General features: G+C 46.8%; 2 protein-coding genes across 2 annotated transcripts in view; both read left to right on the top strand.

The window, feature by feature from the left end:
• The window catches only part of LOC115402059 (NACHT, LRR and PYD domains-containing protein 4C-like), an 868,403-nt gene that overhangs the window by 533,064 nt on the left and 307,992 nt on the right, over nt 1-27,347 (top strand). The gene's annotated exons all lie outside the window — the stretch shown is intronic.
• On the top strand, nt 715-24,100 carry LOC115402073 (NLR family CARD domain-containing protein 3-like; the record flags this gene model as incomplete). The annotated part of the gene is made up of 5 exons (XM_030110512.1): nt 715-1,712; nt 2,241-2,414; nt 2,992-3,174; nt 21,817-21,990; nt 22,293-24,100. Coding segments are annotated over 5 exons (1,617 nt in total), but the record flags the coding sequence as incomplete, so codon positions are not given.

Below are 27,347 nucleotides of genomic sequence, written 5' to 3'. Positions count from 1 at the left end.
GAGCTGAAGCTTCTGGAGACAGCTTCCAGGAAGAAGAGTCTCCGTCACTCTGCCATCAGGGAGGAGAGCCTCCGTCACTCTGCCATCAGGGAGGAGAGCCTCCGTCACTCTGCCATCAGGGAGGAGAGCCTCCGTCACTCTGCCATCAGGGTTCAGGACATCTTCAAAGCCTCGGCCCAGCAGCTCAGACACATCCGAGTGGTTGTGACCAGCGGCGTGGCCGGCAGTGGAAAAACCTTCTCGGTGCACAAGTTCACTCTGGACTGGGCCGAGGGCCTGGAGAACCAGGATGTGGGGGTGCTGGTGGTGCTCTCCTTCAGGGAGGTGAACCTGCTGGGAGAGCGGCCGTACAGCCTCCTCTCGCTGCTGGCTGTTTTCCATCCCACGCTCCAGAAGCTGACGGCAGAGGAGCTGGATGTCTGCAAGCTGCTCTTCATCTTTGATGGTCTGGATGAAAGCAGACTTTCTCTGGACTTCAGCAGCAGCCGGCGGCTGCTTGACGTCTCCCAGCAGTCTTCAGTCAGCGAGCTGCTCACTAACCTCATCCGGGGGGATCTGCTGCCCTCGGCTCGGGTCTGGATCACTTCCCGACCGGCGGCGGCCCATCAGATCCCTCCAACATGTGTGGACAGACTGACAGAAGTGCGAGGCTTCACTGACGCCCAGAAGGAGGAGTACTTCAGGAGGAGGCTGAGTGATGAGGAGCTGAGCAGCAGGATCATCTCCCACATCCAGACCTCCAGGAGCCTCCACATCATGTGTGGAATCCCAGTCTTCTGCTGGATCACTGCTACAGTTCTGGAGCACATGTTGAGCAGCGAGCAGAGAGGAGAGCTGCCCCAGACCCTGACTGACATGTACTCCCACTTTGTGCTGGTTCAGACACACAGGAAGAAGCTCAAGTACCATGAAGGACCTGAGACGGGTCCACAGGAGCTGACGGAGGCTGACAGGGAGCTTCTTCTGAAGCTGGGCAGGATGGCCTTGGAACATCTGGACAAAGGAAACATCCTGTTCTACCAAGAAGACCTGGAGCAGTGTGGTCTGGATGTGACTGAGGCCTCGCTGTACTCTGGAATCTGTACTCAGATCTTCAGAAGAGAGTCTGTGATCTTCCAGAAAGCCGTCTACAGCTTCGTCCATCTGAGTGTTCAGGAGTTTCTGGCTGCAGTCTCCATGTTCCACTGTTTCACCAGCAGGAAGAGAGACGCACTGAAGACCTTCTTTGGAGAGGATCATGCTTTCAGATCTCTTGATGATTTGCTGGTGGTCGTCCTGGAGAAATCCGTCAGAAGTGGGAACGGCCACCTGGACCTGTTTGTCCGCTTCCTTCATGGCCTCTCTCTGGAATCCAACCAGAGACTCTTAGAAGGTCTGCTGGGTCAGACAGAGATCAGTCCAGAAATCATCCAGAGAGTCATTGAGAACTTGAAAAAGATCAACAGTGAAAAAGTGTCTCCTGACAGAAGCATCAACATCTTCCACTGTCTGATGGAGATGAAGGACCTCTCAGTACACCAGGAGATCCAAGAGTTCCTGCAGTCAGAGAACAGATCAGAGAAGAGACTCTCTGGGATCCACTGCTCAGCTCTGGCCTACATGCTGCAGATGTCAGACCAGGTCCTGGAGGAGTTAAACCTGAAGAACTACAACACATCATGGGAGGGACGATTCAGACTGATCCCAGCTGTGAAGAACTGCAGGAAGGCTGAGTGAGTCCACAAGTCTTCATGATCAGTGTCTCAGTGATGTTTGTAGAACGTAGTTCCTGTAGTTCCTCTGTGGAGATGATCCTCAGTGAGCTGTCATGAAGAACCCATCAGTCCTCTCATCCCATTATTCCCAACATTTACTGCTGTTCCTCGGTGTCAACAATCCCCTGCAGAGGTTGGCTCAGTTCTCAGGACCTGTTCAGACTGAGGCTGTCAGTCTTCCTTCATGTTCTAATTCACATTGCTTCTGTTCTTGTCTGGAACATTCAAATATTTTCCAGTTTGTTGAATTCCTCTCATCAGCCCTCAGACAGTGTGAGAATAAAGCAGCAGATCTTCTCTTGATCTTCTTGAGACTGTTTCCATCTGATGAAATAATTCATGCCATACTCAGCAGGAACAGGACTAAAGACCTGCAGCACGGTGTAGCAGGTTGTGGTGTTTCTACAGGAGAGCAGGTCTGATGTCCAACAGTCCAACAAAGTGTCCTCTCTCATCCTGTCCTGTCCTCTCTGTGTCTCATTACAGTCTTTCTGGCTGTAGACTCTCTGGTCCTCACTGTGAAGTGATCTCCTCAGCTCTGAAGTCTGACCCCTCCCATCTGAAACATCTGAACCTGAGTGACAACTACCTGGAGGATTCATCAGTGGAGATTCTGTGTTCTGGACTGGAGAGTCCAAACTGTAAACTGGAGACTCTGAGGTCAGTTCACTGCCTTGAAGTTAGAATCTGTTGGAGTCAAAGGACTGAGAGGAGTTTAGGAAGATTCCAGATGTTGGAGGGACAGAGAGTGGACTGAGCTCTGCAGCATGTTGATGAGAGCTCTTCTCCTCCTGGAGGCTTCAGCTGTTTGGATTTTACATTTCTAAACTCTTCCAGTCTGAACCTTCTTCTGCTCTCAGTCACTTCCTGACCTGAGCTGGAATGATCTTCAGGAATCAGGAGTTTCTCAGCTGTGTGGTTTTCTGCAGAGTCCACTCTGTGGTCTGCAGACTCTGGGGTCAGTTGATTGTCTGTTCCTGTTGTAGAAGGAGAAATGTTTGTCAGCAGCTGTGATCTGAGACTCTGATCCTGCAGTGAGAGAGTGGACTGAGCTCAGCAGCAGCTGAATGATGTGTGTGGACATGAGGAGGAGTGTGAATGTTGTGTGTGATGAAGATTCACAGCAACGGAACAGCTCATTGATCAGGACTCAGTAATGTGGAGTTGATCGTTTCTCCGTCAATACATCTGATTGGTTCCTCCTCATTGACTCTGCTGCTTTCTCTCTTTATTCAAGGTTGAGGAGCTGCATGTTGTCAGAGATCAGCAGTTCTTCTCTGGCCTCGGCTTTGAAGTCCAACCCCTCCCTCCAGAAACATCTGAAACATCTGGACCTCAGTGAGAACGATGATTTTCATTCAGGATTTGAGCAGCTGTGTGGTTTTCTGCAGAGTCCACTCTGCCGTCTGAAGACTCTGAGGTCAGAATCCATGTTTAAGTGTGTTTCAGTACAGTTGTGTTGACATAAAGGTCAGACATCAGGCTGGTCTGAGAGTGATCCACAGAGGATCTCAATGAGGACCGGAGCTTCTTCTCTGGTCTTTAGTCCTGTGACTGTGGCAGAGTCGTGTGCAGCTCCACATTTCAAAGCTTGCTAGAAGAAGAAAGCTGCTGCAGTGGATCACTGACTGTGAACCTCTGACACGCTCCATGTTGACCTTCAGCTTTCAAAGCAGGCTGATCTCTCCTGGATCCAGCTGTCACTGATCTCCCAGCTGGAGCTCCAGACTCTCAGCAACTCTGCAGACTCTGGACTTGTTGGCTTTCTGTCCAGTAACCTTGGCTGTTGACATGTCCTCCACTGGGCTCTGCTTCTGTTTGGTCTTCACATCAGTTGAGCTCTCTGAAAGATCAAAGATCAAATTAGAGAGAAGAAGAACCCCAGTTCTTCTTTCACTTCCACGGAGCTCCAACTTTCTGAAGAAGAAATGGAGACCAAGGATCAGTGTGGTCAGTCTCATCTAAACGGGATTACAGTTTTTCTCCGTTGCTTTGGCTCATTTCTTGAAACAGTAATGACATTCTCAAAACAACATGGACAAACCTCCAAACTACTCTGTAACTGCTCACAACAGAACAGTGTTTCCCTTCATTTCACCACATTGTAAATAGCTTTGGCCATGTCTCAGTGTCTCAGAGCATCTTTGCAACTTATGAAGCACAGTCAGGCTCCATTTAACACAATTTCCAAGTGAATAGATCATGTTGATCTCAACTGATTGATAGATTCTCAGTCTCATGGTTGTTCTCTCCAAAACATATGAGCAGTATTTCGTCGTATCAGTGATCAATAGTCTGATCAACTGTCAAAATCTGTCAAGAACAAACTGCAGTACTGTGAAGATCAGACGTGGATCTGTTTACATGAAGGTGAGGAGGACAGTCAGGGGGTGAGGAGGACGGTCAGGGGGGGAGGAGGACAGTCAGGGGGGTGAGGAGGACGGTCAGGGGGGTGAGCAGTGAAGCAGTGAGCTGTTAAACTCCAGCTTCATTTACAGCAGTGGCGGCTGCTGGTCTTCCAAAAAGGGGAAGCTCATTTTTAGCATACATTGTAAAATGTGTCTGTTTTTGTATGTAAATTCTATTAGCTTTCATGCCTTTTGTACGCCCTGACAAAGTTAGACAGATCCCCAAAGCCCACTTGTGACCAGAAAACACATCCCTGAGATGGTTTCATCCAGTGGCATGGCCAGCAGGATGTTTTATTGGTGACAGCGCTTCCAGTCAGCAGCTCACCTGGTCAGACCAGGACAGCTGAAAAGACCTGTTACTTTTCCCCACGTTTTGGCACCAGCTCAGTCTTAGGAGTTGATCTGTTCTGCAGTTTAACACCAGTTTTCTTTTCGTAAGGAAGAATATCAAATGGCTTCGCCAAAATCTGGTCCACAACATTGACATTGTCTGCTGTTGTGTGCAGCTTGTGAGCAGCTGGAGCTGCTGCAGAGGCCAGAGCGCTGTGTGACCGCCTGAGAGTGAGAGTGAGAGACGGGGAGAAGCTCCAGCTGCTGGTGGAGGACAGAAACCGCAGAGTGACCTAAACGAGTCTCCAAACACAACGCTCGTCGTTTGGCCAATTCCAATTCCCATCTTCACCCTCAATCTCAACACTCAAGCTCAAAGCTCAATCTGAGGGTCCCTCAAAAATGAGAGTTGAGGAATATAATGTGACTTGGAAATGGGACACCACTTAAACGCAGTTACGCCCTTAGACTGAAGAGGGCAGCACTATATCAGATGAATCGCAGCACTACGCGACGTAGAAGAAGAAAGTAAACCCAGAAATAAACAAGAAATGGAAACTCCAGCTGCGTGGGCTTTGCGAATCTTTTCAAGATTGTCTGTAGAAACAAGAAAAGCGGTGCGAAGGAGAAGACTCTTCAGTCACATGGCAGCACTGATGACTCAGATACAGGTGTGTGTATTATACACGCACAATAATAATAATAACAATAATAATAATAATAATACATTTTATTTATATAGCGCTTTTCAAGATACTCAAAAACGCTTCAAATAAATTAAAAACAACAGCATAACAGCAATGCATTCTGGATATCCCTTACCACCAAGGGTGGTCTGGGAAAATCTCAACATTGAGGGACATAACCTCCCTCAAACTCGTCCTTTTGCTCAAAATATTTGAGAGTTGGGACAAGACTTGACTCGCGGGAGCGTGCATTTTTAAGATTGAGGGTTGAGAACGAGGGTGAGTCTCCGAGGATCAGTAAAGCCTCCGGATCAACTCAGAACAACAGAATGAAAAACTTCAGAAGCGCTTTGGTGCATTTTTTTTTACTTCAAGATCACTGATTTGCTCATTTCGCTTTCAATCAAGCTTCAGACAGATCATCCAATCAGCACGCAGAAGCTCAGCGTCCAGGCCAGCCCACTGCCCATAGACCCCTTTGAAGCTCCGTAGTCCGATGGGCGGGACCAACCCAGCATTTTATCCAATGAGCGTCCAGTTTCACTGCAGCGGAACAACCCACTCTCGCTTCCGCATGGACCAGTGTTGCCAGGTGTACAATAATTATCGTATTTGTACGATAATTTTGCCCTCTGTACGATCAATAATCCCAAAAAAGGCCAAATATACAATAATTTGACCATTCCGTGAAAGTGTGGTTGTAATTGGTTGTAATCAGCCTGTCGCAGCTGTTGTCGGATTTTTTTTGGTGAACCCTGAAGGCATCTCTTTCCATGTGACAAGTTCCAAGCCAATCTGCTTTTCTAAATGTGAGCTGGCCTCAGAACAACGGTAATGATTGGCTGAATAGTCCGCTGCGCCCCATGAGTGAGGAAAGGGGGAAAAAAAAATAATAGAAGTAAAAACGGAGCTGCTCCACCGGCTGCTGAAAAGCGCAGCTTCTGTGTCTCTGCAGCAGCCTCCATCCGGCTCAAACAAGTTTGTTCATGAACATCGAACGATGTTTATATGTGTTTGCATGTGATAGCCTCCTGTACGTTCAGCTGCCTTGTTGTATGTGTTTTTGTTTTTTTCTGCACCACAATTACTAGATCTCTCAACAGAGTGATTTGATCCCAGGCAGTGCTTTGTACGGTTTGAATATTGAGTAAAGGGACATTATGTGAAAATCAGCTTATTTTGCTTGCCAAAAACATATTCATGCCTCTGGTATTGTATACAGAGGGATATTTTGCCCCAATTTTTTAATATAACACAGCAGAGTCAGATTTACAACATTTGAACACAACCAATACTTTATACCACTTGAAAAATGAGTAAAGACATTTCAATGTCAAAATCAGCTTATTTTGCTTGACAAAAACTGATTCCGCCTACTGGAAATCACTTTCTGGCAAAAATGAAATTTGGGGATGACACAGGCCCTCTTAAGTTTGCATAAGTGCAGTTTTTGTTTATTTTATGACCTTTTTTCATTGTGAGCACAGAGACAATGTTGTTTCACTGAAAATAACATTTCAGTACTTGAAGCCAGATCTTTATTTCCTTGTCACTTATCATGGAAACTATTTCCCTTTAAAGCCTGGTGCTATGTCTATTTCCTGACAGGTGGCCTCCAGGCCTCATGGTTTGGCTCGTTAGTTCCCACCCGTCATTGTTTATGGGGGACACATCCACCGAACGCAACTGTGGTGCTGCTGATGAATCCATTCAGACGTTCTTTGGTCCAATCCGTATTGGCGCAAAGCCGTGACGCTTTTCAGCATGACAGTAACTATAGCACATCAATAGACTTTTTTAGTTTGATTATGACGGGTGTACGAAAATTTTCCTCAAAATACGATAATTTTATATCTCTGGTTCGATAATCCTACATTTCCCACCTGGCAACACTGGCATGGACGCTCAGCGTCCCGCTGTTTAAAGCGCCGTGCCGCTGCGAGGAGGAGTGAGAAAAAATCCGAGTCAATTACCTGAGATAAGTAGCTGATTCTAAATAAAAGATGAACGTGTTGTAGCGCATATTTAGTCAATGAAATGTACACACAACAGTAAATATTGGACCACTTATTTTTTGACATTTTAGGGGAAGTTGAGCTTCCCTTGCAGTCTGAGAGCAATCGCCACTGATTTACAGCACTGTGGGCTTAATACAGTTTTTGTTCATTTCTTTGTTCCTTTGTGTGTGTATTACAGTATGTTGAACTCTGATGGATGAAGTTACTTTGTGTGTAAATTAAATAATTATTTCCTTGGAAGTATGAGAGCAAAGTGTGAGTCATAAATTGAAGGTTCTTCTTCCTGTGAAAAACAAAAAACTTTCACAGTAATGATTGTGAATGAAGGACTGGGCTCAGACTGAAAGGTCGATGAGGGATATTTCAATGTTCCTCTGCCTTAAAGACAAAACATCTCTACATTCTGACTGTCAGTGACTCACGATGACAAAGAGACGAAGCTTTTTGAAGACTTTGATCATTTGTTTGAGAAACAAATGTAGTTTTTCCACCTGAGTGAACTGTTCTGAAGAGGTCTGGTCTTTGACAGGTGAACCATGTGGTTCTGCTCAACTGTCCAGGCTGTTTTTGACAAGAGAACCAAGAGAACTGAGAACGTCTGGTCTGTTTGGAAAAATGAGCCAATGCTGTTGAGAAGGATCTTTACATTTTGGAGATGCTTGACTGTTTATATGGGAAAGAAATGTAGCTTTGAAACATGAGTGAACAGTTCTGGGAGAGAGATGAGCTTCAGAAAGTGAACTATAGCGTCGAGCTGAACTGTGAGACTGCTGAGCCAAAAGAACTTAGAGTTTTGAAAATGTGATTTCAGTTTCAAAAAATGAGCCCAACCAATGGAGAAGAACTCACTCCTCATTTCAGCTGACATTTAAAACCAAAGTTAGAAAAGATTCAGGAAACAGATGTTGAAGGATTTGGAGTTCTGTAGAGAAGAGTTGAAAACTGAGAATTCAGACCTGAACATTAAAATTGAAAAAAAAAAAATAATAATAATGTTTTAGTGTTCTAAGAGTTAGAAAAGAATAAAACCCACAATATGCAAGTTAATGTAAATCAGTGATTGTACGGTTTTATTGCACTAGCGTCCCCAGTTTAGTGTGGGGTCCCCCAGGGCTCCGTACTCGGTCCTTCCCTCTTTACCATATACATGCTTCCCCTTGGTCGTGTTGTCAGCAAGCATGGAATAAACTTCCATTGCTATGCTGACGACACACAACTCTACATCAAAATTTCATCCAGCAGCTCTCCTACCCCCTCTGTCTCCACCCTCAGCTCCTGCCTGGAGGATATAGGGGCGTGGATGAGTCAAAACTTCCTGCAGCTTAACGGCTCAAAAACAGAAGCCATTCAAACGGGTCCTCCTCATCAACTCCGCTCCTCTCCTCTTACCTCTGTTTCATTCCAAGGTCACACCATTCCCCTCTCTCCCTCTCTCCTAACTTTCACAGCAACAGACGTCCAAATCCGACAGAACTCTGCTGGTAATGTAAATGTCTTCTCTGTGGGCATTAGGGAAAATCCCATGACTGGAAGACCATAGAAAATTATTAATGGTACGTGGTTCCAGATGTTTCCAGTGTGATGTGGTGTTTTGAGCAGCTGAGAATGGAGCACAACTGGATGTCTACCTGTCCCTGAATTACAAATGAGCCCAACTTGTTTGTTTACAATCTCCTTCTCAGTTTCCTGTCCACACAGCATCGCTTCAGGAAATATCTACATCCACGCAACATAACAAGGACTCAAAACGATGTAGTTCACCCGCCAGGCCTTCAGATGGCGCTGTCACTCTGACACAGCAACTCCAAATGGAGAAGAAGACACAGAGCAGGACTCAGAGCTGCACATGCAGCGTGATATAAACAAACACAACACCAGAACATACGGCCTGTTCAATAAAACAGCATGAGGAGCTTCTGCAGGAAATATCAGCCAATCGAGCTGATTATAAGTTTTACTGTCCGGGACGGTCGACCAGCATTAATCTGCAGCCTGCAGGCTGTTAGCCTGTAGCCGGTAGCGGCTAAACTAGCATGCTTCCATGCTATGTGTCCAGAGATTAGAGTACACGGGGGGTGCACGAGCCTGACACCCAGTGTGAGATACAGACCGCGCGTTTTTTTTTTTTTTTTTTCATTCATCTTCTTGGGCGGGTGTCAATCTACTTGGGCGGCCCGCCCAAGTAAAGTGTATGGAGGGGAAACTCTGACGTTCCTCCCTCTCCCCCCCTGCTGCAGAGAAGCTTGTCCACGCCTTTGTTTCCTCCAGGCTGGACTACTGTAACGCCTCCTCATCGGGATCTCTGGCAGGAGCCTCCAAAAGCTCCAGTATGTACAGAACAGCGCTGCCAGAGTCCTGATGAGGGGCGGAAATATGAGCACATCACTCCCATCCTTCACTCTCTCCACTGGCTTCCCATTCAGGCCCGTATAGAGCACAAGATCCTCCTGCACCCCCATCACTGTCTGCACGGTGCGGCCCCCACCTCCCTCACTGAACTGCTCACACCACACACCTCTGCCCGGACCCGGTCAGGCCAACTGCATCGTCTGGTTCGGCCCAGGACACGGCTCAAAACCGTGGGGGACCGGGCCTTTGAAGCCGCAGCTCCCCGTCTGTGGAACGCTCTCCCAGACCACCTTAGGGCCCCACAGACGGTGGGCGCTTTTAAAAAAGGACTGAAGACCTTCCTCTTCAGAAAGGCATACCAACAATAATGTTGCTTAATATGTTGCTTGTATTGTAATGTTTTTACCCTGTGCTTGTTTTTAACCCTGTGCCTCTTGTAGCACTTTGAGATTGATTTTAAATGTAAAGTGCGTTACAAATAAAATCTATTATTATTATTATTAATAACTCCCATCGTAAAGGGTGTGTTGACTTGATGACACAGTGTCTACTCACGCTTCAGACACTCCAAAACTGTTTCTTCAACGTTTATTTATGAAGAACACAGTTTGTCCTGCCAGGTAAACAACAGCTCAGCGTCACCAGTCAACATCGCGTCTGAGCAAAAAGTAGATCCAGCACGTACCGCATGCACAGATGTACTACAGCGTGCCCCTTTTCTTTCAGAATAATTACACTGAAACATAGGTATACAACAAAAATTCAACATAAATACAGGGAGAAAACACCAGCAAAAATGAATTATAAATCAGATGATGTCATCAGAACCAAGCTAGAACCAAGACGCATGGCGAGGCGGCTTTCAGCCACTACGGCCCCCGCCTGTGGAACAGCCTGCCGGAGAACCTCAGGACCGCAGAGTCTGTTGATATTTTTAAAGGCAGGTTAAAAACACACCTTTTTAATCTGGCTTTCAACTGACCTTTTATAGTTCTTATCTCCATCATTTTTATTTTTTATTATCATTTTTATTTTAATCTATTTATCCTATTTATTCCTTCTATTTTTATTATGTATTTCTAACTTATTTTAATTTATTACTTTATAATCTTATCTTACTATTAACTTTGTATTATGTCTTTTTATGTCTTCAGCTGTTTTAGCTCCAGTGTTTCCTCAGGGGGGGTTCTTCACACCGGGAGTTGGTCCTGGTCCTCTGCTGGGGTCACTGTGCTCGAGTCCTCTGGTCCTGGCTGGCCTGGGGGGCTCCACACCTCGGTGTGCAGGTTCCCCTTGGTCTGGCGGGGTCGGGGGTCGAGCGCTGGGGCCCCAGTGTTAATGACCTTCACCTTCTCCTGCTGTGAACGGCCCACTGGTAGTGTTTTCCCATGATGCTTAGTGTCATGCCATGTCTCCTCTGCTGTGTGCAAATAATTCAGTGTGTGTGTGTGTGTGTGTGTGTGTGTGTGTGTGTGTGTGTGTGTGTGTGTGTGGTGTATATTTATTGATGGTACGGTTTTTATTCTTTTATTTTTATGACTGTTTTACTCTTCAGCACTTTGCGTTGTTTTTATAAATATGAAAAGTGCTCGACAAATAAAGTCTGATTTGATTTGATGATAATATGATAAGAAATTCCACACAGTGATGAGGGAGAGTGGAGAGAAGGAGCTCTGCAGCATGTTGATGAGAGCTCTTCTCCTCCTGGAGGCTTCAGCTGTTTGGACTTTACATTTCTAAACTCTTCAAGTCTGAACCTTCTTCAGCTCTCAGTCACTTCAGCATCAAACTTTGTCCTCTAATCTCACTTCTTTCTCTCTTTATTCAGGTTGCGGTGCTGCAGGTTGTCAGAGATCAGCTGTTCTTCTGTGGCCTCAGCTCTGAAGTCCAACCCCTCCCTCCAGAAACATCTGGAACATCTGGACCTGAGCTGGAATGATCTTCAGGATCCAGGAGTTTCTCAGCTGTGTGGTTTTTTGCAGAGTCCACTCTGCCGTCTGAAGACTCTGAGGTCAGAATCCATGTTTAAGTGTGTTTCAGTACAGTTGTGTTGACATAAAGGTCAGACATCAGGCTGGTCTGAGAGTGATCCACAGAGGATCTCAATGAGGACCGGAGCTTCTTCTCTGCTCTTTAGTCCTGTGACTGTGGCAGAGTCGTGTGCAGCTCCACATTTCAAAGCTTGCCAGAAGAAGAAAGCTGCTGCAGTGGATCACTGACTGTGAACCTCTGACACGCTCCATGTTGACCTTCAGCTTTCAAAGCAGGCTGATCTCTCCTGGATCCAGCTGTCACTGATCTCCCAGCTGGAGCTCCAGACTCTCAGCAACTCTGCAGACTCTGGACTTGTTGGCTTTCTGTCCAGTAACCTTGGCTGTTGACATGTCCTCCACTGGGCTCTGCTTCTGTTTGGTCTTCACATCAGTTGAGCTCTCTGAAAGATCAAAGATCAAATTAGAGAGAAGAAGAACCCCAGTTCTTCTTTCACTTCCACGGAGCTCCAACTTTCTGAAGAAGAAATGGAGACCAAGGATCAGTCTGGTCAGTCTCATCTAAACGGGATTACAGTTTTTCTCTGTTGCTTTGGCTCATTTCTTGAAACAGAAATGACATTCTCAAAACAACATGGACAAACCTCCAAACTACTCTGTAACTGCTCACAACAGAACAGTGTTTCCCTTCATTTCACCACATTGTAAATAGCTTTGGCCATGTCTCAGTGTCTCAGAGCATCTTTGCAACTTATGAAGCACAGTCAGGCTCGATTTAACACAATTTCCAAGTGAATAGATCATGTTGATCTCAACTGATTGATAGATTCTCAGTCTCATGGTTGTTCTCTCCAAAACATATGAGCAGTATTTCATTGTATCAGTGATCAATAGTCTGATCTAGGGCTGAACGATATGGGCAAAATTTCATATCTCGATATCCATGCCAGATATCTCGATATCGATACGATATATTTCAATGGATTCAGTGAAAGTTAAGCATTTTTCAGAAAAATAAAAACATCATAATACAGGGCATGAAATTCGTCAAAATTTTAACAGGCCCTCCAAATTTTTTCAGCAGGTCCTCAGAAAATATTAACAGGTCCTCACAAGTTTTAACAGGTCCTTAATTTTCAATTTTGTAAAATGCTGATCAAAAACAGGATCCAACAATATTTTTTTAATTAAACTGCTGTATTTTGTTGTGCTTGTTTAGTTCTGTTTATATCTATTTGCTGCATTGTGTCTGGGATGGTTTATCTTCTCATGCTATATGGCCCACCCTAAGTTCCAAATTTATAAAATGATTTTTATTTATTTTGTTGCAGGTATGCATGTTGCTAATTGCTGGTTGAAGCATCCCAGCTTTGACAAGTTCCTTTGGTGGTGGTGGCACATTAACCCTAGAATCCATACCAGCACAAATCACATTTCATATAATGTAGTTGTGCCCAATTGAAACAAAGTATTTTAGCTAAGATCCTGCTGATGGCTGTGAATGTTAGTGTAGATTCTGATTCTATTCAGTTCTTAATCTGACCAGGTTTTGTCTGTGTATCAGACCCTGGAGGACCTCTCTCACTGATGTTCATTGATGCTCTGTATTTGCGCCCATGCCTGCAGCTGTGACTGCCTCATTCAGGGGTGGAGAACTGTAGTATCGCAGTAAATCATTAACTGTTTCGGCAGATTTGCATATTTACAGTTACTACTGTTTACGCCCATTGCTGTCATTGTGTTCTGAATTATTTGTTGCTTGGAGTTCACAGCAGCGCCTGAATCAAGCAGTACCTCCTTCAATCCAGCAGGGGGCGCATTGCGATTGTTAGATGCATAGTGCAGAGTGAAGCACAGAGAAGAAGAATGTAAAAATGGAATCCCAGAGTAACGAGGTGTGTTGGTTCTGATTGATTCATTAAAAGAGAAGCAACGCAATTTCATGATTAAAAAAAGCCAACAGACGGTAAGGACCTACTTATATGGCTCCTAAACCGGCGGAGATTCGATCTCAATTGGTCCCCGCCGCCATTTTATAGGGAATTTCGCGCCCTGATAATACAAAAGGATGTAAAAAAATAGTTTGGTTTTTTTTTAATTTTATGAGAACTCACTGCCACTACCACCAAATTCGAAAAAAAGAAAAAAAAATTCGTTTGTGCAGATTCTGCAGCCGCCCTCTCTTCAGCACTCATGTTGTTTTGCTTTCTCTGCTGCGTGTAGCACATGTGAGTGTGGTCTCCGTCTCCCTCCTGCCCCTCCCTCTGATGTTTCTCATTGGCTGCCATCAGCTGTCAACCAGTAAACGAGGTTTGTGGTTGGCTGGCCTGACCTGTGCACGGACAAACTTACATGCAGGGCAAGCAGGGGAAATCTTGATATCATCGATTTTGAGAAACTAATGTACTGAATGTTCATATCCCGATATCGATATGATAACGATATATCGTTCAGCCCTAGTCTGATCAACTGTCAAAATCTGTCAAGAACAAACTGCAGTACTGTGAAGATCAGACGTGGATCTGTTTACATGAAGATGAGGAGGACGGTCAGGGGGTGAGGAGGACGGTCAGGGGGTGAGGAGGACGGTCAGGGGGGTGAGCAGTGAAGCAGTGAGCTGTTAAACTCCAGCTTCATTTACAGCAGTGGCGGCTGCTGGTCTTCCAAAAAGGGGAAGCTCATTTTTAGCATACATTGTAAAATGTGGCTGTTTTTGTATGTAAATTCTATTAGCTTTCATGCCTTTTGTACGCCCTGACAAAGTTAGACAGATCCCCAAAGCCCACTTGTGACCAGAAAACACATCCCTGAGATGGTTTCATCCAGTGGCATGGCCAGCAGGATATTTTATTGGTGACAGCGCTTCCAGTCAGCAGCTCACCTGGTCAGACCAGGACAGCTGAAAAGACCTGTTACTTTTCCCCACGTTTTGGCACCAGCTCAGTCTTAGGAGTTGATCTGTTCTGCGGTTTATTGCAGTAATGTGACTTGGAAATGGGACACCACTTAAACGCAGTTACACCCTTAGACTGAAGAGGGCAGCACTATATCAGATGAATCGCAGCACTACGCGAAGAAGAAGAAAGTAAACCCAGAAATAAACAAGAAATGGAAACTCCAGCTGCGTGGGCTTTGCGAATCTTTTTAAGATTGTCTGTAGAAACAAGAAAAGCGGTGCGAAGGAGAAGACTCTTCAGTCACATGGCAGCACTGATGACTCAGATACAGGTGTGTGTATTATACACGCGCAATAATCATAATAATAATAATAATAATAATAATACACTTGATTTATATAGCGCTTTTCAAGATACTCAAAGACGCTTCAAATAAATTCAAAACAACAGCATAACAGCAATGCATTCTGGATATCCCTTACCACCAAGGGTGGTCTGGGAAAATCTCAACATTGAGGGACATAACCTCCCTCAAACTCGTCCTTTTGCTCAAAATATTTGAGAGTTGGGACAAGACTTGACTCGCGGGAGCGTGCATTTTTAAGATTGAGGGTTGAGAACGAGGGTGAGTCTCCGAGGATCAGTAAAGCCTCCGGATCAACTCAGAACAACAGAATGAAAAACTTCAGAAGCGCTTTGGTGCATTTTTTTTTACTGTAAGATCACTGATTTGCTCATTTCGCTTTCAATCAAGCGTCACACAGATCATCCAATCAGCACGCAGAAGCTCAGCGTCCAGGCCAGCCCACTGCCCATAGACCCCATTGAAGCTCCGTAGTCCGATGGGCGGGACCAGCCCAGCATTTTATCCATTGAGCGTCCAGTTTCACTGCAGCGGAACAACCCACTCTCGCTTCCGCATGGACGCTCAGCGTCCAGCTGTTTAAAGTGCCGTGCCGCTGCGAGGAGGAGTGAGAAAAAATCTGAGTCAATTACCTGAGATAAGTAGCTGATGCTAAACAAAAGATGAACGTGTTGTAGCGCATATTTAGTCAATGAAATGTACACACAACAGTAAATATTGGACCACTTATTTTTTGACATTTTAGGGGAAGTTGAGCTTCCCTTGCAGTCTTAGAGCAATCGCCACTGATTTACAGCACTGTGGGCTTAATACAGTTTTTGTTCATTTCTTTGTTCCTTTGTGTGTGTATTACAGTATGTTGAACTCTGATGGATGAAGTTAGTTTGTGTGTAAATAAAATAATTATTTCCTTGGAAGTATGAGAGCAAAGTGTGAGTCATAAATTGAAGGTTCTTCCTGTGAAAAACAAAAAACGTTCACAGTAATGATTGTGAATGAAGGACTGGGCTCAGACTGAAAGGTAGATGAGGGATATTTCAATGTTCCTCTGCCTTAAAGACAAAACATCTCTACATTCTGACTGTCAGTGACTCACAATGACAAAGAGACGAAGCTTTTTGAAGACTTTGATCATTTGTTTGAGAAACAAATGTAGTTTTTCCACCTGAGTGAACTGTTCTGAAGAGGTCTGGTCTTTGACAGCTGAACCATGTGGTTCTGCTGAACTGTCCAGGCTGTTTTTGACAAGAGAACCAAGAGAACTGAGAACGTCTGGTCTGTTTGGAAAAATGAGCCAATGCTGTTGAGAAGGATCTTCACATTTTGGAGATGCTTGACTGTTTATATGGGAAAGAAATGTAGCTTTGAAACATGAGTGAACAGTTCTGGGAGAGAGATGAGCTTCAGAAAGTGAACTATAGCGTCGAGCTGAACTGTGAGACTGCTGAGTCAAAAGATCTTAGAGTTTTGAAAATGTGATTTCAGTTTCAAAAAATGAGCCCAACCAATGGAGAAGAACTCACTCCTCATTTCAGCTGACATTTAAAACCAAAGTTAGAAAAGATTCAGGAAACAGATGTTGAAGGATTTGGAGTTCTGTAGAGAAGAGGTGAAAACTGAGAATTCAGACTTCAACAACATTAATATAAAAAAACCCCGAACTGTTAATGTTCAAAACAGAAAAGAATAAAAACCACAATATGTAAGTTAATGTATATCAGAGATTGTACGAAGAAATGTCTTTAAGAATATCAGAAATGTCTGAAATGTTTGGATTCTGCCAACAGTGTAGTATTAACAACTGACATGTGGACGTCTGGAGCAACAGAACCTTATTTAACTGTGACATGTCATGTTATTGACGACAACTGGGAAATGCAAGCATATGTGCTTGAAACCTGTGCCTTTTCTGGGAAGCACACTGCAGACAATATTTGCGCTGAGCTAAAAAAGAATTGCAGATAAATAGATATAACTGTCAAAATCCAGGCAGTGATAACAGACAGTGGTGCCAATTTGGTGGCTGCAGTGCTCAAAGCAGGGTGGGCACATTACCCGTGTTTCACACACACAATAAATCTCGTTGTCAAACACTAATTTAAGGCCATCCCTGAGCTTTTAGACATCCAGCAGAGGCACAGTGCTATAGTAGCATTTTTCCATCACAGCACAAATGCAATGGAGAAGCTCAGGGAAATCCAAAAGCAACAGATATTTCCAGAGCACAAGCTCATTCAGTCTGTTGCAATAAGGTGGAACTCTGTGTTCTACATGTTTTAAAGAGTGCTTGAAAAGAAGGACGCCGTGACTACTGCTCTTTGTGTTTTTGGAAAGAAGCTCACTTTGCTTGACCGAGGAAGGTTGGTCCTTGGTTGGTCTCACACTGGATGCCTTGAGACCGTCTGAAGAAGTTCTGAGGGAGGTATCAGCTGAAAAATGTGTCTATTACAAAAGAGATCCTTCTGGTGACACTTCTTCTGCGGTCAACTGCAACTCTTGATGCCCAGGGTAACAAGCTCGTGCTGTGTTGTCAGCATAGTGCCAACACCATTTTTACAGGAATTGAAACATTTTACAGTCTTGGTGTTAGCATCTACTTGGATGCAAGATTTAAAAACTTTGGATTCCGGGACATGACAAATGTTGACACTGTGAAAAAAAAGACATCACTGAAATACAATCAGTGAGTCAAACCTCAGCCCACTGTATCAGAGCCTGAACCAAGCATCAGCTCTGCTACCAGCTCTGTGTAAACACTGACACCTGGTGCTACCTCACAGTCCACTGCAAGGGCTTCTCGATCCCACCTGCAGCTACAGGTGCGATATGTGTAACCTGCCTCAGCTCTAACTGTTAATGGTTAAAGACTGGGAGATACAGATATGTATTCCATCAGTGCTTCAATTACCTTGTGGACCAGTATTCAGAAGTCCAGGTCGCTACAGGAGAAAGGGAGCGTCGACAAATTGCAATGAGTGACTGAATGAAGAATCTCACACGTGTCAAAAATAAATATATAAATAGCTTGTATTGAACAACAAAAAAAAAAAAAAACAGTTGTACAAAAATAAATTATAACAAAACAATTTTAGCTTTTCAGGTCTCCAGACAAAAGATATCAACCACAATCAATAAATCAGTCCCTTATTTTGTTAAATTAATCAGTCTCTGTGTTTTTTTCTGCTTGGGTTGGCCCGCCACAACCACTGAGGTCCCGTGTTACCTTTACAGACACCGGAAGAATCCCTACTAGAAGAAGTAGTCTTGCAGATCAGCACAGGAATCCATACATAGGAAGGGAATGAAAACAAAAGAAGACAAGAAAAAGACAAAGAAAAAGAGCCGGCCCGCAAAGGTCAAAAACAGGGTCACTGTGTTGTTTTCATAAACAAAATATACTCTTACATTTAAACAGATACATATAAACACACATTCCTATACATATACCTTGTAACACAGCTTCTTAACCACTTTTTACTGTAAATTCAATGAACTGATCACATTTCTCAGTTTTAAAGCTGTAGTGCGTAACTTCGGTCGCCCTCTAGTGGAATTCTTACAACAATAAAGCCGGCGCTTCCATATGATGGACGCCCAGGTGTCCCCCCCCCTTCTCTCCCCTCAACCACTGCCACGGCTGCCGCTGCGTTTCTACAGCGCGAATCACTGCTGGAAACGGTTTTTATTCTCTGTGAATAAGGACAGTTTTTGAAAAAAAGATGGACTCTTCCGAAGAGGTTATTATGGTTTTCTTTTTCTGCTTTCAGTGCTCTCCACTGAGGAAAAGCCACGCCAATACACATCCTCATTTGCCTTCTCTGTCTGTCACTTTCCTTCGCCAGCAATCCTGCCGACCGTCCAGGCTTTTTTTTTTTGGTGGTAGGATCCACTTCAGGACTCTTTCTCGGCCGTTTCTTTGGATTAACTGCCATGCCGCTTCCTCATTCTGCCTGAGCTGGGCCTGTTGCTATGAGACCCTCCCCGTCCTCCCCCTCCCTTCTTGTGACGTAAAATGCGTAATTTCCTGCACACCAGCGCGGGAATGTCGCCGGTCGACACGCATAGCAAGAATTATATATATTGAAAAATCCCGCGACATGTTGGAGGAGCCGATCGGCTTAATCTGCATTTTGTCATCTCCACTCGCAGTGGCTTGGCTAAAAAGGACATTCATAGACGTTTTAAAGTTACACACTATAGCTTCAACATGAAGCAAAATGGATGAACATTTCTTTCCCTCTTTTATCTTTCTTTTTACCGCCACTCACTAAAAAACCACGGAATGAGGGCAGCTGTAAACAAAACACTGTCGTATAAAACATTTTTTTAACTACCACATTCATTGAAATAATGCCTCATTGATCCATATTTACATTAACAAAAGCAACACATTTTACTCCATTTATCAGACTAACTTCAGTAAAAGTTACTCACCAGAGGCTCGCAGTTCACACACACACTCCAGGCACAGGGCACAATACAGGGCTCTCATTAGTCCAGGATCCCGCTTTTAAGAAACAGTGACGTGACAGTTCAGTACGCCCTGGTGTCGTCTTATTGGTCACACTATCACGTGAACTTCTCATGTCACCCAAATCTTGTACAATTTCAGAAAAACATTTTTGCCACGCTTAAAATGAAATGAAATATTCTGTTTTCAACAAATAAATGAACTTCTCTGTGTTGATCTTTTCAATCTATTTACATATTTATGATAGACGCAGAAGCCCAAGAAGCAGCTTGGCAGATGTCACCCACCATGACACCTCTGCACAGAGCAGCAGAGGCCTGAGCCCGTGAGCCCATTCTACTACCCCGAGAGGGGGTTCGTCTGACGACCTGAGCGAGAACCAGAGTGGGCACTGTGCACTGGCGAGAAGGTCGGCCATCGGACGGCCGAACCTGTGCCAGATCCGGGTTACCATTCGGGGCGACAGACACCATTCTTCGGGAAGTGGGCCTCCCCGAGACATCCTGTCCCCGCCGACATTGAGTGCGCCTGGCACGTGTCATGTTCTCAGAGAGGATAGGTGGCGGTCTGACCACAGCAGAATCTCTGCCGCCTTGCGATGCAGGGGAGGGGATTTGTTCCCCCCCTGCCTGTTCAGGTAGGCCACCACCATGGTGTTGTCTGACCTGACCAAGATGCTGGAAATGAAGTAGCACCTGCTGCACCGCAGTCATTTCCAATACATTGATGTGAGTGGCCTGGGGTTGGGGCTCGTAAGCGAGCGCCTGGTGGCCGGGCCTTTTGCCCACGGGGCCCGGCCGGGCTCAGCCCGAAGGGACGACGTGGGCCTGACCTCCGTTGGGCTCACCACCCACCGAGGGAACCGTAGGGGCCGGGTGCAATGTGGATTGGGTGGCAGTTGACGGCAGGGTGCCCGGCGACCCAATCCTCAGACACAGAGACTAGCTCCAGGGACATGGAGTGTCACCTCATTGGTGGGGAAGGAGCCCGAGCTTGTGAGGGAGGTTGAGAGGTACCGGCTAGATATAGTCGGGCTCACCTCCACACATAGCCGGGGCTCTGGAACCCAACCTCTCGAGAAGGGCTGGACTCTCCACTTCTCTGGTGTTGCCCGCGGTGAGAGGCGGCGGGCTGGTGTGGGTTTGCTTATAGCCCCACAGCTCAGCCGCCATGTGTTGGAGTTCACCCCAGTGAATGACAGGGTCGTATCCCTGCGGCTTCGGGTCGGGGACAGGTGCCTCACTGTTGTCTCGGCTTACGGGCCGAACAGCAATGCAGCGTACCCGGCCTTCTTGGAGTCCCTGGGAGGGGTGCTGGACAGTGCTCCGACTGTGTTGGGTCCCCGGGTGCCGGGTGTGGGATGTGTTACCGCAGTCACAGCATTCCCGGCAGCCCAGGTGCTCCGCGTCTGACATCGGCAGGTGTACTGCAGGTGGATCGGCCGTGTTGGAGGAGAGGAGCTGTGCTCGGCACGCCCAAGTGGTGCGAGCGTGGTGTGATGCGAGGGATTGTGCTCTTTTGAAGCCCGGAACATCCGGGTGTCGCAATAGCATTTTCACCTATCCTGACACTCCGTGCCTCATGACAGCAGGGAGTGGATGTTATATTTTCCCGGCTCCGCCGCGAGCCTGGCGGAGGAGTGGGGGTGAAAGATGACAGGGCGCCTCCGCTGACAGCACTATGTCTCCACGTAGTGACTTGCAGCGCCGTCGGGGCGAGACACTCAGCGCTCCTGGTGGGAAAAGCCCAGGGCGCGTGAGCGGGGGCGCGTCACCTGTCGGGGGCGGGGGGGGCTTTGCTGGACCGGCGCGTGGGCGTCTGCCTGGGGAAGTGGCTCGGGTCTGGGCTCTGTGATGGCCACCAACTGTCTGAGCACTGAGGGCCTCTCTGACCTGCTTCTGGCCCTCTGAGGGGTCAGAGGTCATATATGCATGAAACACTATCACTATCACATTTGCATGATCACACTGATCTTTAATCACTCTTCACATTCTACCTGTGGACTCAGTTACCTTATCTTCTTGTGGTGGCTTACACCAATGGTGATCTGTAGTAGAGCTCTCTTGATGCACGCCCCGAGTTCACTACTTTAAAAACAAACAAACAAATCAGAGAGAAGAAGAACCCCAGTTCTTCTTTCACTTCCTCGGAGCTCCAACCTTCTGAAGAAGAAGAAATGGAGACCAAGGACCAGTCTGATTAGTCCCATCTAAAGAGGAATGGTTTTTCTCCATTGCTTTGGCTCATTTCTTGAAACAGACTCTGGGGTCAGTTGACTGTCTGTTCCTGTTGTAGAAGGAGAAATGTTTGTCAGCAGCTGTGATCTGAGACTCTGATCCTGCAGTGAGAGAGTGGACTGAGCTCAGCAGCAGCTGACTGATGTGTGTGGACATGAGGAGGTGTGTGAATGTTGTGTGTGGTGAAGATCCAAAACAACAGAACAGCTCATTGATCAGGACTCAGTAATGTGGAGCTGATTATTTCTCCATTAATACATCTGATTGGTTCCTCCTCACTGATTCTGCTGCTTTCTCTCTTTATTCAGGTTGATTGACTGCAGTTTGTCAGAGATCAGCTGTTCTTCTCTGGCCTCAGCTCTGAAGTCCAACCCCTCCCACCTGAAGAAGCTCGACCTGCGTTCCAACCAGCTGCAGGCTCCAGATGTGCAGCAGCTGGTTGATCTTCAGCAGAGTCCAGACTGCAGCCTGCAGACTCTATGGTCAGTAGATGGTTGGAGTGAGTCCATGCTGCTCTCAGCAGGTTTGGACTAAACACAGTCAGTGTGAGAACAAAGATCCAGTGTTTGACTCTCAGTGAGGCTGTGAGAGGAGAACGCTGAGCAGCTTCAGGATTGGACAGCAGAGGACACACAGTCAGCCAATCAGAGGAGCCACAGGCTTGTTGTGTTGGTCTGACAGTGGTGGTCCTTCATGAGCTCTGAGCTGCTGACTGCTGCTCTGAACAGGACTGAAGTCCTCACTGCTTCAGAGACTCTGATCATCTCCTCTCATCTCTCTGCAGGTGCGAGGAAGACATCAAGTACGACTATGAGGATGACGATCAGGATTACTCTGAGGACGACTATAAGGATGACTCTGAGGACGACTGAGAGCAGAGCTTCATCCAGAGGACCTAGCAGAAGCTCTGAGTGTCAGTGGTACAGTTTGAAGAGCTGTGAGAGTCCAGCATCGAACCAGGGTTCCTCAGGATGTGACAAAGATTAATCGCTGTGTGTCCTCCTCCTCCTCCTCCTCCTCCTCCTCTTCCTCCTCCCCCCTGTTTGAGACATTCCTCTTTCTAATCAATCTCATCATCTTGTGGGCTCTAAAGAACTGATGTTGGCTGAAAATATAAAATCAGTTTGTAAACTGAAGTCTGTCAGGAAATTCCTCGTTGTTATCAGTCTTTTCATGTGATCTGTAATCCATTTCTCTCTGAGCTCAGTCAATACAGAACATTTTTCAGTAGCTTGAATGAAAGTGAGCAGAAAGAAGAATGAACTAATCTTCTCTGCTCCTTCATCTCATGTCATCATATTCTGTCAACATTGAAAACCAAACAGCAAACAACAGAAACCCCAGAGGAGAACCAGCAGACAACTCCCAGACAGCAGCAGAGTGAGCGGCCTGCAGCCTCTCTGGCTCTTCACACTTCTGCTTCATATCAGATCTTCTTTGTGCTTCTTTGTGTTTTGGTGGTGACTCGGATTGAAAACATTGTGAATGGGGTGTATGAGGTACATTCTTATGATTCTCGATCTAGATTGTTCCATAACTGGACTCCTTGTACTGAAATGCGATGTTCCCTCACTGTGGTTCTCGATTTAGGTTTGGAGAATGTTGTGTTCTGAACTGCACTGTTTTGGCCTGGTTGGGCTTCCGTAGTACAATGGGACGTGTCTGGGGGCATTAGTTAGCGACCCCACCTTTTTGTCTGTCACCTGTTGGCAACTGAGAAGTAAAGTCCTCCGTGTTAACCCGAAACTCATCTCTCCGTCTCCTTCAGTATGTAAGTCCAAGTCTTGTACAATCCGTATGGGACATAACAGTGAAGATCCCTGTTCCTTGAAGTTCTAGCTACTTTTGTATTTTGGAAATCCGCTGTGAATATCCATGACTGAAGTGTTCTTTTTTTGTGTGTGCTTTATACATAATTTTCACAATACTATAATCCACCATGTCATGAAATTTCAATGATTTTAACTAAAGCAATAATATTCTTAATTCAAGAAGCTTGCTAAGAACAATCAATAATGCAAGAGATTTCAATAGAAAGACAAACAAAACAGCAACATTTAAAAAAAAATCTTTTTTTTTCTTATTCTGCTGAAAAAGGAGTGAAAAGAAGAGAACTTGTTTCATCCCAGCCCAAAGTCCTCATCAGTCACTTGATGGTGAATTTGTGTTCAAACGCTTCCTGTCATCAGGTCAAAGACATCAAGAACCGTAGAGTAACGGGTTAAACAGCAAGTTCCTGTGGAAAAGAACAGACAAGTCGACGTCTCATGACAGTGTTAGGTATCTACTTTAATTAGCGCTACTACTATGGGACAATTGTGTCAACTGCACATCAGGCCGTTGTGACACTTGTTCCTGAGACAAGTACACTTAGTCTATAAGATATTCTGTTAAAGTGTAAACATACCCACATGTTCCGGAGATATCAACACACACACACACTAGTGAACCAAACATATTTGATAAGGATGTCAGCGCTTGGTTGGCAGCTGACATCAACACCAAGTTGTCCAATTACGAACAAAGTCCAACCTATCTGTCAGGGCAGGCCCAGCCCAGAAGAACATGGAATAAAAACTCTGTCTCATCAACGATCAGGATCCTTTCGGGGCGAAATACTTCGTATCTTTCCCTGTAAGGTCCAGCGCTGAGCATTACATCTGGCTATACTTAAATAAATGGTAATAATTTGAAGTCAGTCGTTTTGGCGTTTTTCATACCAAGCATAGAATAAAAGAACCGGGTGGAGTCGGCCGGACAGAAGTCTTGGGCTCCAACAATCCCACAATTATTCATGTCAATGATTGTTCAGAGCCACTTTCTTTCCACTGAGACCAGATCATCTGCTGATGAAGCAGCTTGACTCTGTGGCTGTTTGGCTTCATGTGTGTGATATCCAGACTGTTCATGAAACTGTGCTAAGATCCTCCTCCGCAAACCCTTCAAATAATCTGAGGAGAAGAACACTTCAGAATAATCCTCAACAAATCATCTCAGTCATAAATTAAATCTTCAACCACTCTAAAATCTGTGCTCCCACCCCCGCCTGTTTCCACTCATGGACCAGTCCAGAACCTTCTTCAGTGGCTTCCAGTGTCCAGGGGAATCTTTTGGCCAGACACCACCGCTGGACTCAGGAGCAGAAGGTCAGTAAAAAATGAACACATTGCACCACACACACTCACACACACACACACATCTCATTCACCGCATCACCCCAACACCTACAAGAAAAGTCCATTTAAAACAAGCACATATAGTTCATATTTTTCTCAGGTCATAGGTTGACATCACACGTCCCGCTTCCGGTAGGTTTCCAGTCGGCCGAGCAGTGTGCCAGCACTTCTGGTAGCTCCTGTTGTGAGGTTCTATTTCATCCCTCCTGACCGCCAGAGGTGGTTCTTCAAGCACTGAATGATCATTCTTGCGTATGCACATGTTGAGGCTAAATAACAACAGCGTCACCTGGTGACCTCTGGTGACCCACGTGAGTCTGTAAAGTCACATGACACCGGAGACTCAGTCCCTTTTGTTCTTCTCGCGCATGGTTGAGTGCTATGTGCTTGGAGTGTTTTTTGGGACCCACCACCAGTGGTGATATTGTTATGTTAGCACCGCCCCGTTGGGGAGGGGCTTTGTTGTTGTTGTGACTCTGGCTGTTCATTCATTACATGGCTGCTGTGGGGGACCCTTCTACAGCTCCACGGAAGCGGTCCAAGGTGGACCGTCCTTCTGCACTGGCAGTGAAGGTCGAAAATCTGACATCTGAACTGGCTCAGATGAAGGCCCTCCTCCAGGCCCTTCAGGGTGCTGAGGGGCACCAGGACGCCCCTGCACTTCACACTGCAGACGTGTCCTCTCTTTGTGAGGAGGATGCCATTTCTGTTGCGGCGTCAGATTCACATTTTCAGGAATCTAACTCGCAGTTTTTTGGGCTGCCAGATGTGAGCCCTGAGGCTTCTGAGGGGGGCTCTCAGGCGTCTGCCTCTTCTGCGAGGAGCGAGGATAACACCGCCTTCTCCGCAATTCTCACGGCGCTGGCACGTCCGTATCTCGACGCGCCTCCCACGCAGTCGGTGGCGACTTGTGCCTTCTTCCGGGGGCAGGCTGCTGCCACGGTTTTTTGGTGCCGCCGTCGGCGGAATATATCGGTAAACTTCATGCCTGCTGAACCGATACGAGGGCCTTTTCTAAACCTACCGCTGATGGCAGAACCCTTGCTTCGATGCAGGCAGCTGCTAGGTTTGGGTTGGCCCGTATACCGGCTGTAGATCCTGCCATGGCCTCCCTTATCGTGCCCCCAGATGAGGCCTTGCGGAAGGATGCTAGGTGCCCACGTCCTCAATGTCGAGCTACTGATGAGCTGCTCTGCAGGGCTTATGAGGCGGGGGCTCGGATGGGGCGGATTGGTAATTCTATGTCCCATCTGCTACTGGGCCTGGCGTCTTCTCTGGAAGCGGTGGAGGTGGACTCCCCTACGAAGGGCCTTGTCGACACTTCCCTACAGGCTTTTGCCTTCATGTCCCGGGAGTTAGGTCACCTTCTGTCTACCTTGGTTCGGGTTCATAGACAGGTTTGGTTGGTGCAGTTCCCCCTGACGGAGTCTTGCAGGAGAACCCTGCGAGGTCTGCCTGTCCTCCTGGGTGAGCTTTTTGGCTCTGCTGCGTTTGAGGTTCTGCAACGTACGGCACAGGCCACCCAGACGCGGCAGCAGCTGGTGGGCCTTCATCAGCAAGCTCCTCGATGCGTCAGCTCGCAGGGGCCTGGCCCCAGACTTTGGACCCCTTCCTCTGACCCTTTCACCGTTCCTCGGCTTCCCAGTTTGAGGTTGGAGGGGTTGCGGGGCAATTAGCGGAGAGCCCCGACTTCCCGTTCACCGCAACCAGGGCAGAGGGGGCGCCGCCCCCCAGGTCCTCTAAGGACCGCGGGGGGCGTCCGTGAGTCGGGGGGGCCGGCGGTGGGGTGCCTTACCCCGGAGCAGCTCCGATACTGGGCTGCCACCACTCGAGATCGTTGGGTGTGGCACACGATTGCCGGGGGTTACAGGCTGCAGTTCTACCACCTGCCCCCTGTTTCGGGCCAGGTCCGGGTCACTCACATTCGGGACCCGGTGAGGTCCCAGGCACTACAACAGGAAATCGTGACCTTGCTGGACAAGGGCGCGGTAGTGCCTGTGAACCCCCTGCGGGACCCAGGGGGGTTTTGTTCCAGGTATTTCCTGGTCCCGAAACAGATCGGGGACCTGCGACCGGTATTGGACCTACAAGGCCTGAACAAATTTTTAAAGGTTTTACCTTTCCACATGTTGTGCACGAAGGATGTGCTCCACACTATAGCCAAGGGCGAGTGGTTCACCAGCATCGACCTGAAAGATGCATATTTTCATGTGCCAATCGCTCCTCCCCACTGGAGGTTCCTGCGGTTCGCTTTCCAGGGGCGGCACTTCGAGTTCAGGGTTCTCCCCTTCGGCTTGTCTCTGTCCCCGCAGGTGTTTACGAGGGTGGTGGCGTCTGGGCTCGCGCCATTGCAGGCAGGGGGGTTGAAGATCCTATCCTGCCTGGACGACTGGCTTGTTTGTGCTCCATAGCACGTGCAGGCTGTGCGGGACACCGAGAGGGTCCTGGATCACGTTCGTCGGTTGGGGCTCAGGGTGAATTATGTGAAGAGCAGGTTGGCCCCCACGCAGCGCACGATTTTTCTTGGGGTTGCTCTGGACACTGTCGCCATGACGGGAAGGCCATCCCCTCAGCAGGTGGGGGACGTTACGGAGTCCCTGGCTGTATTTCAAGAGGGACAACGGCTGCCGTTCGTTCAGTACCTGCGCCTCTTGGGGAAACTG

Source organism: Salarias fasciatus, chromosome 15, assembly GCF_902148845.1.
Source record: "Salarias fasciatus chromosome 15, fSalaFa1.1, whole genome shotgun sequence".
Taxonomy (NCBI): Eukaryota; Metazoa; Chordata; class Actinopteri; order Blenniiformes; family Blenniidae; genus Salarias; species Salarias fasciatus.
The sequence above is the reverse complement of the archived record's forward strand: the minus strand, read 5'-3'. Positions and strand labels throughout refer to the sequence as shown.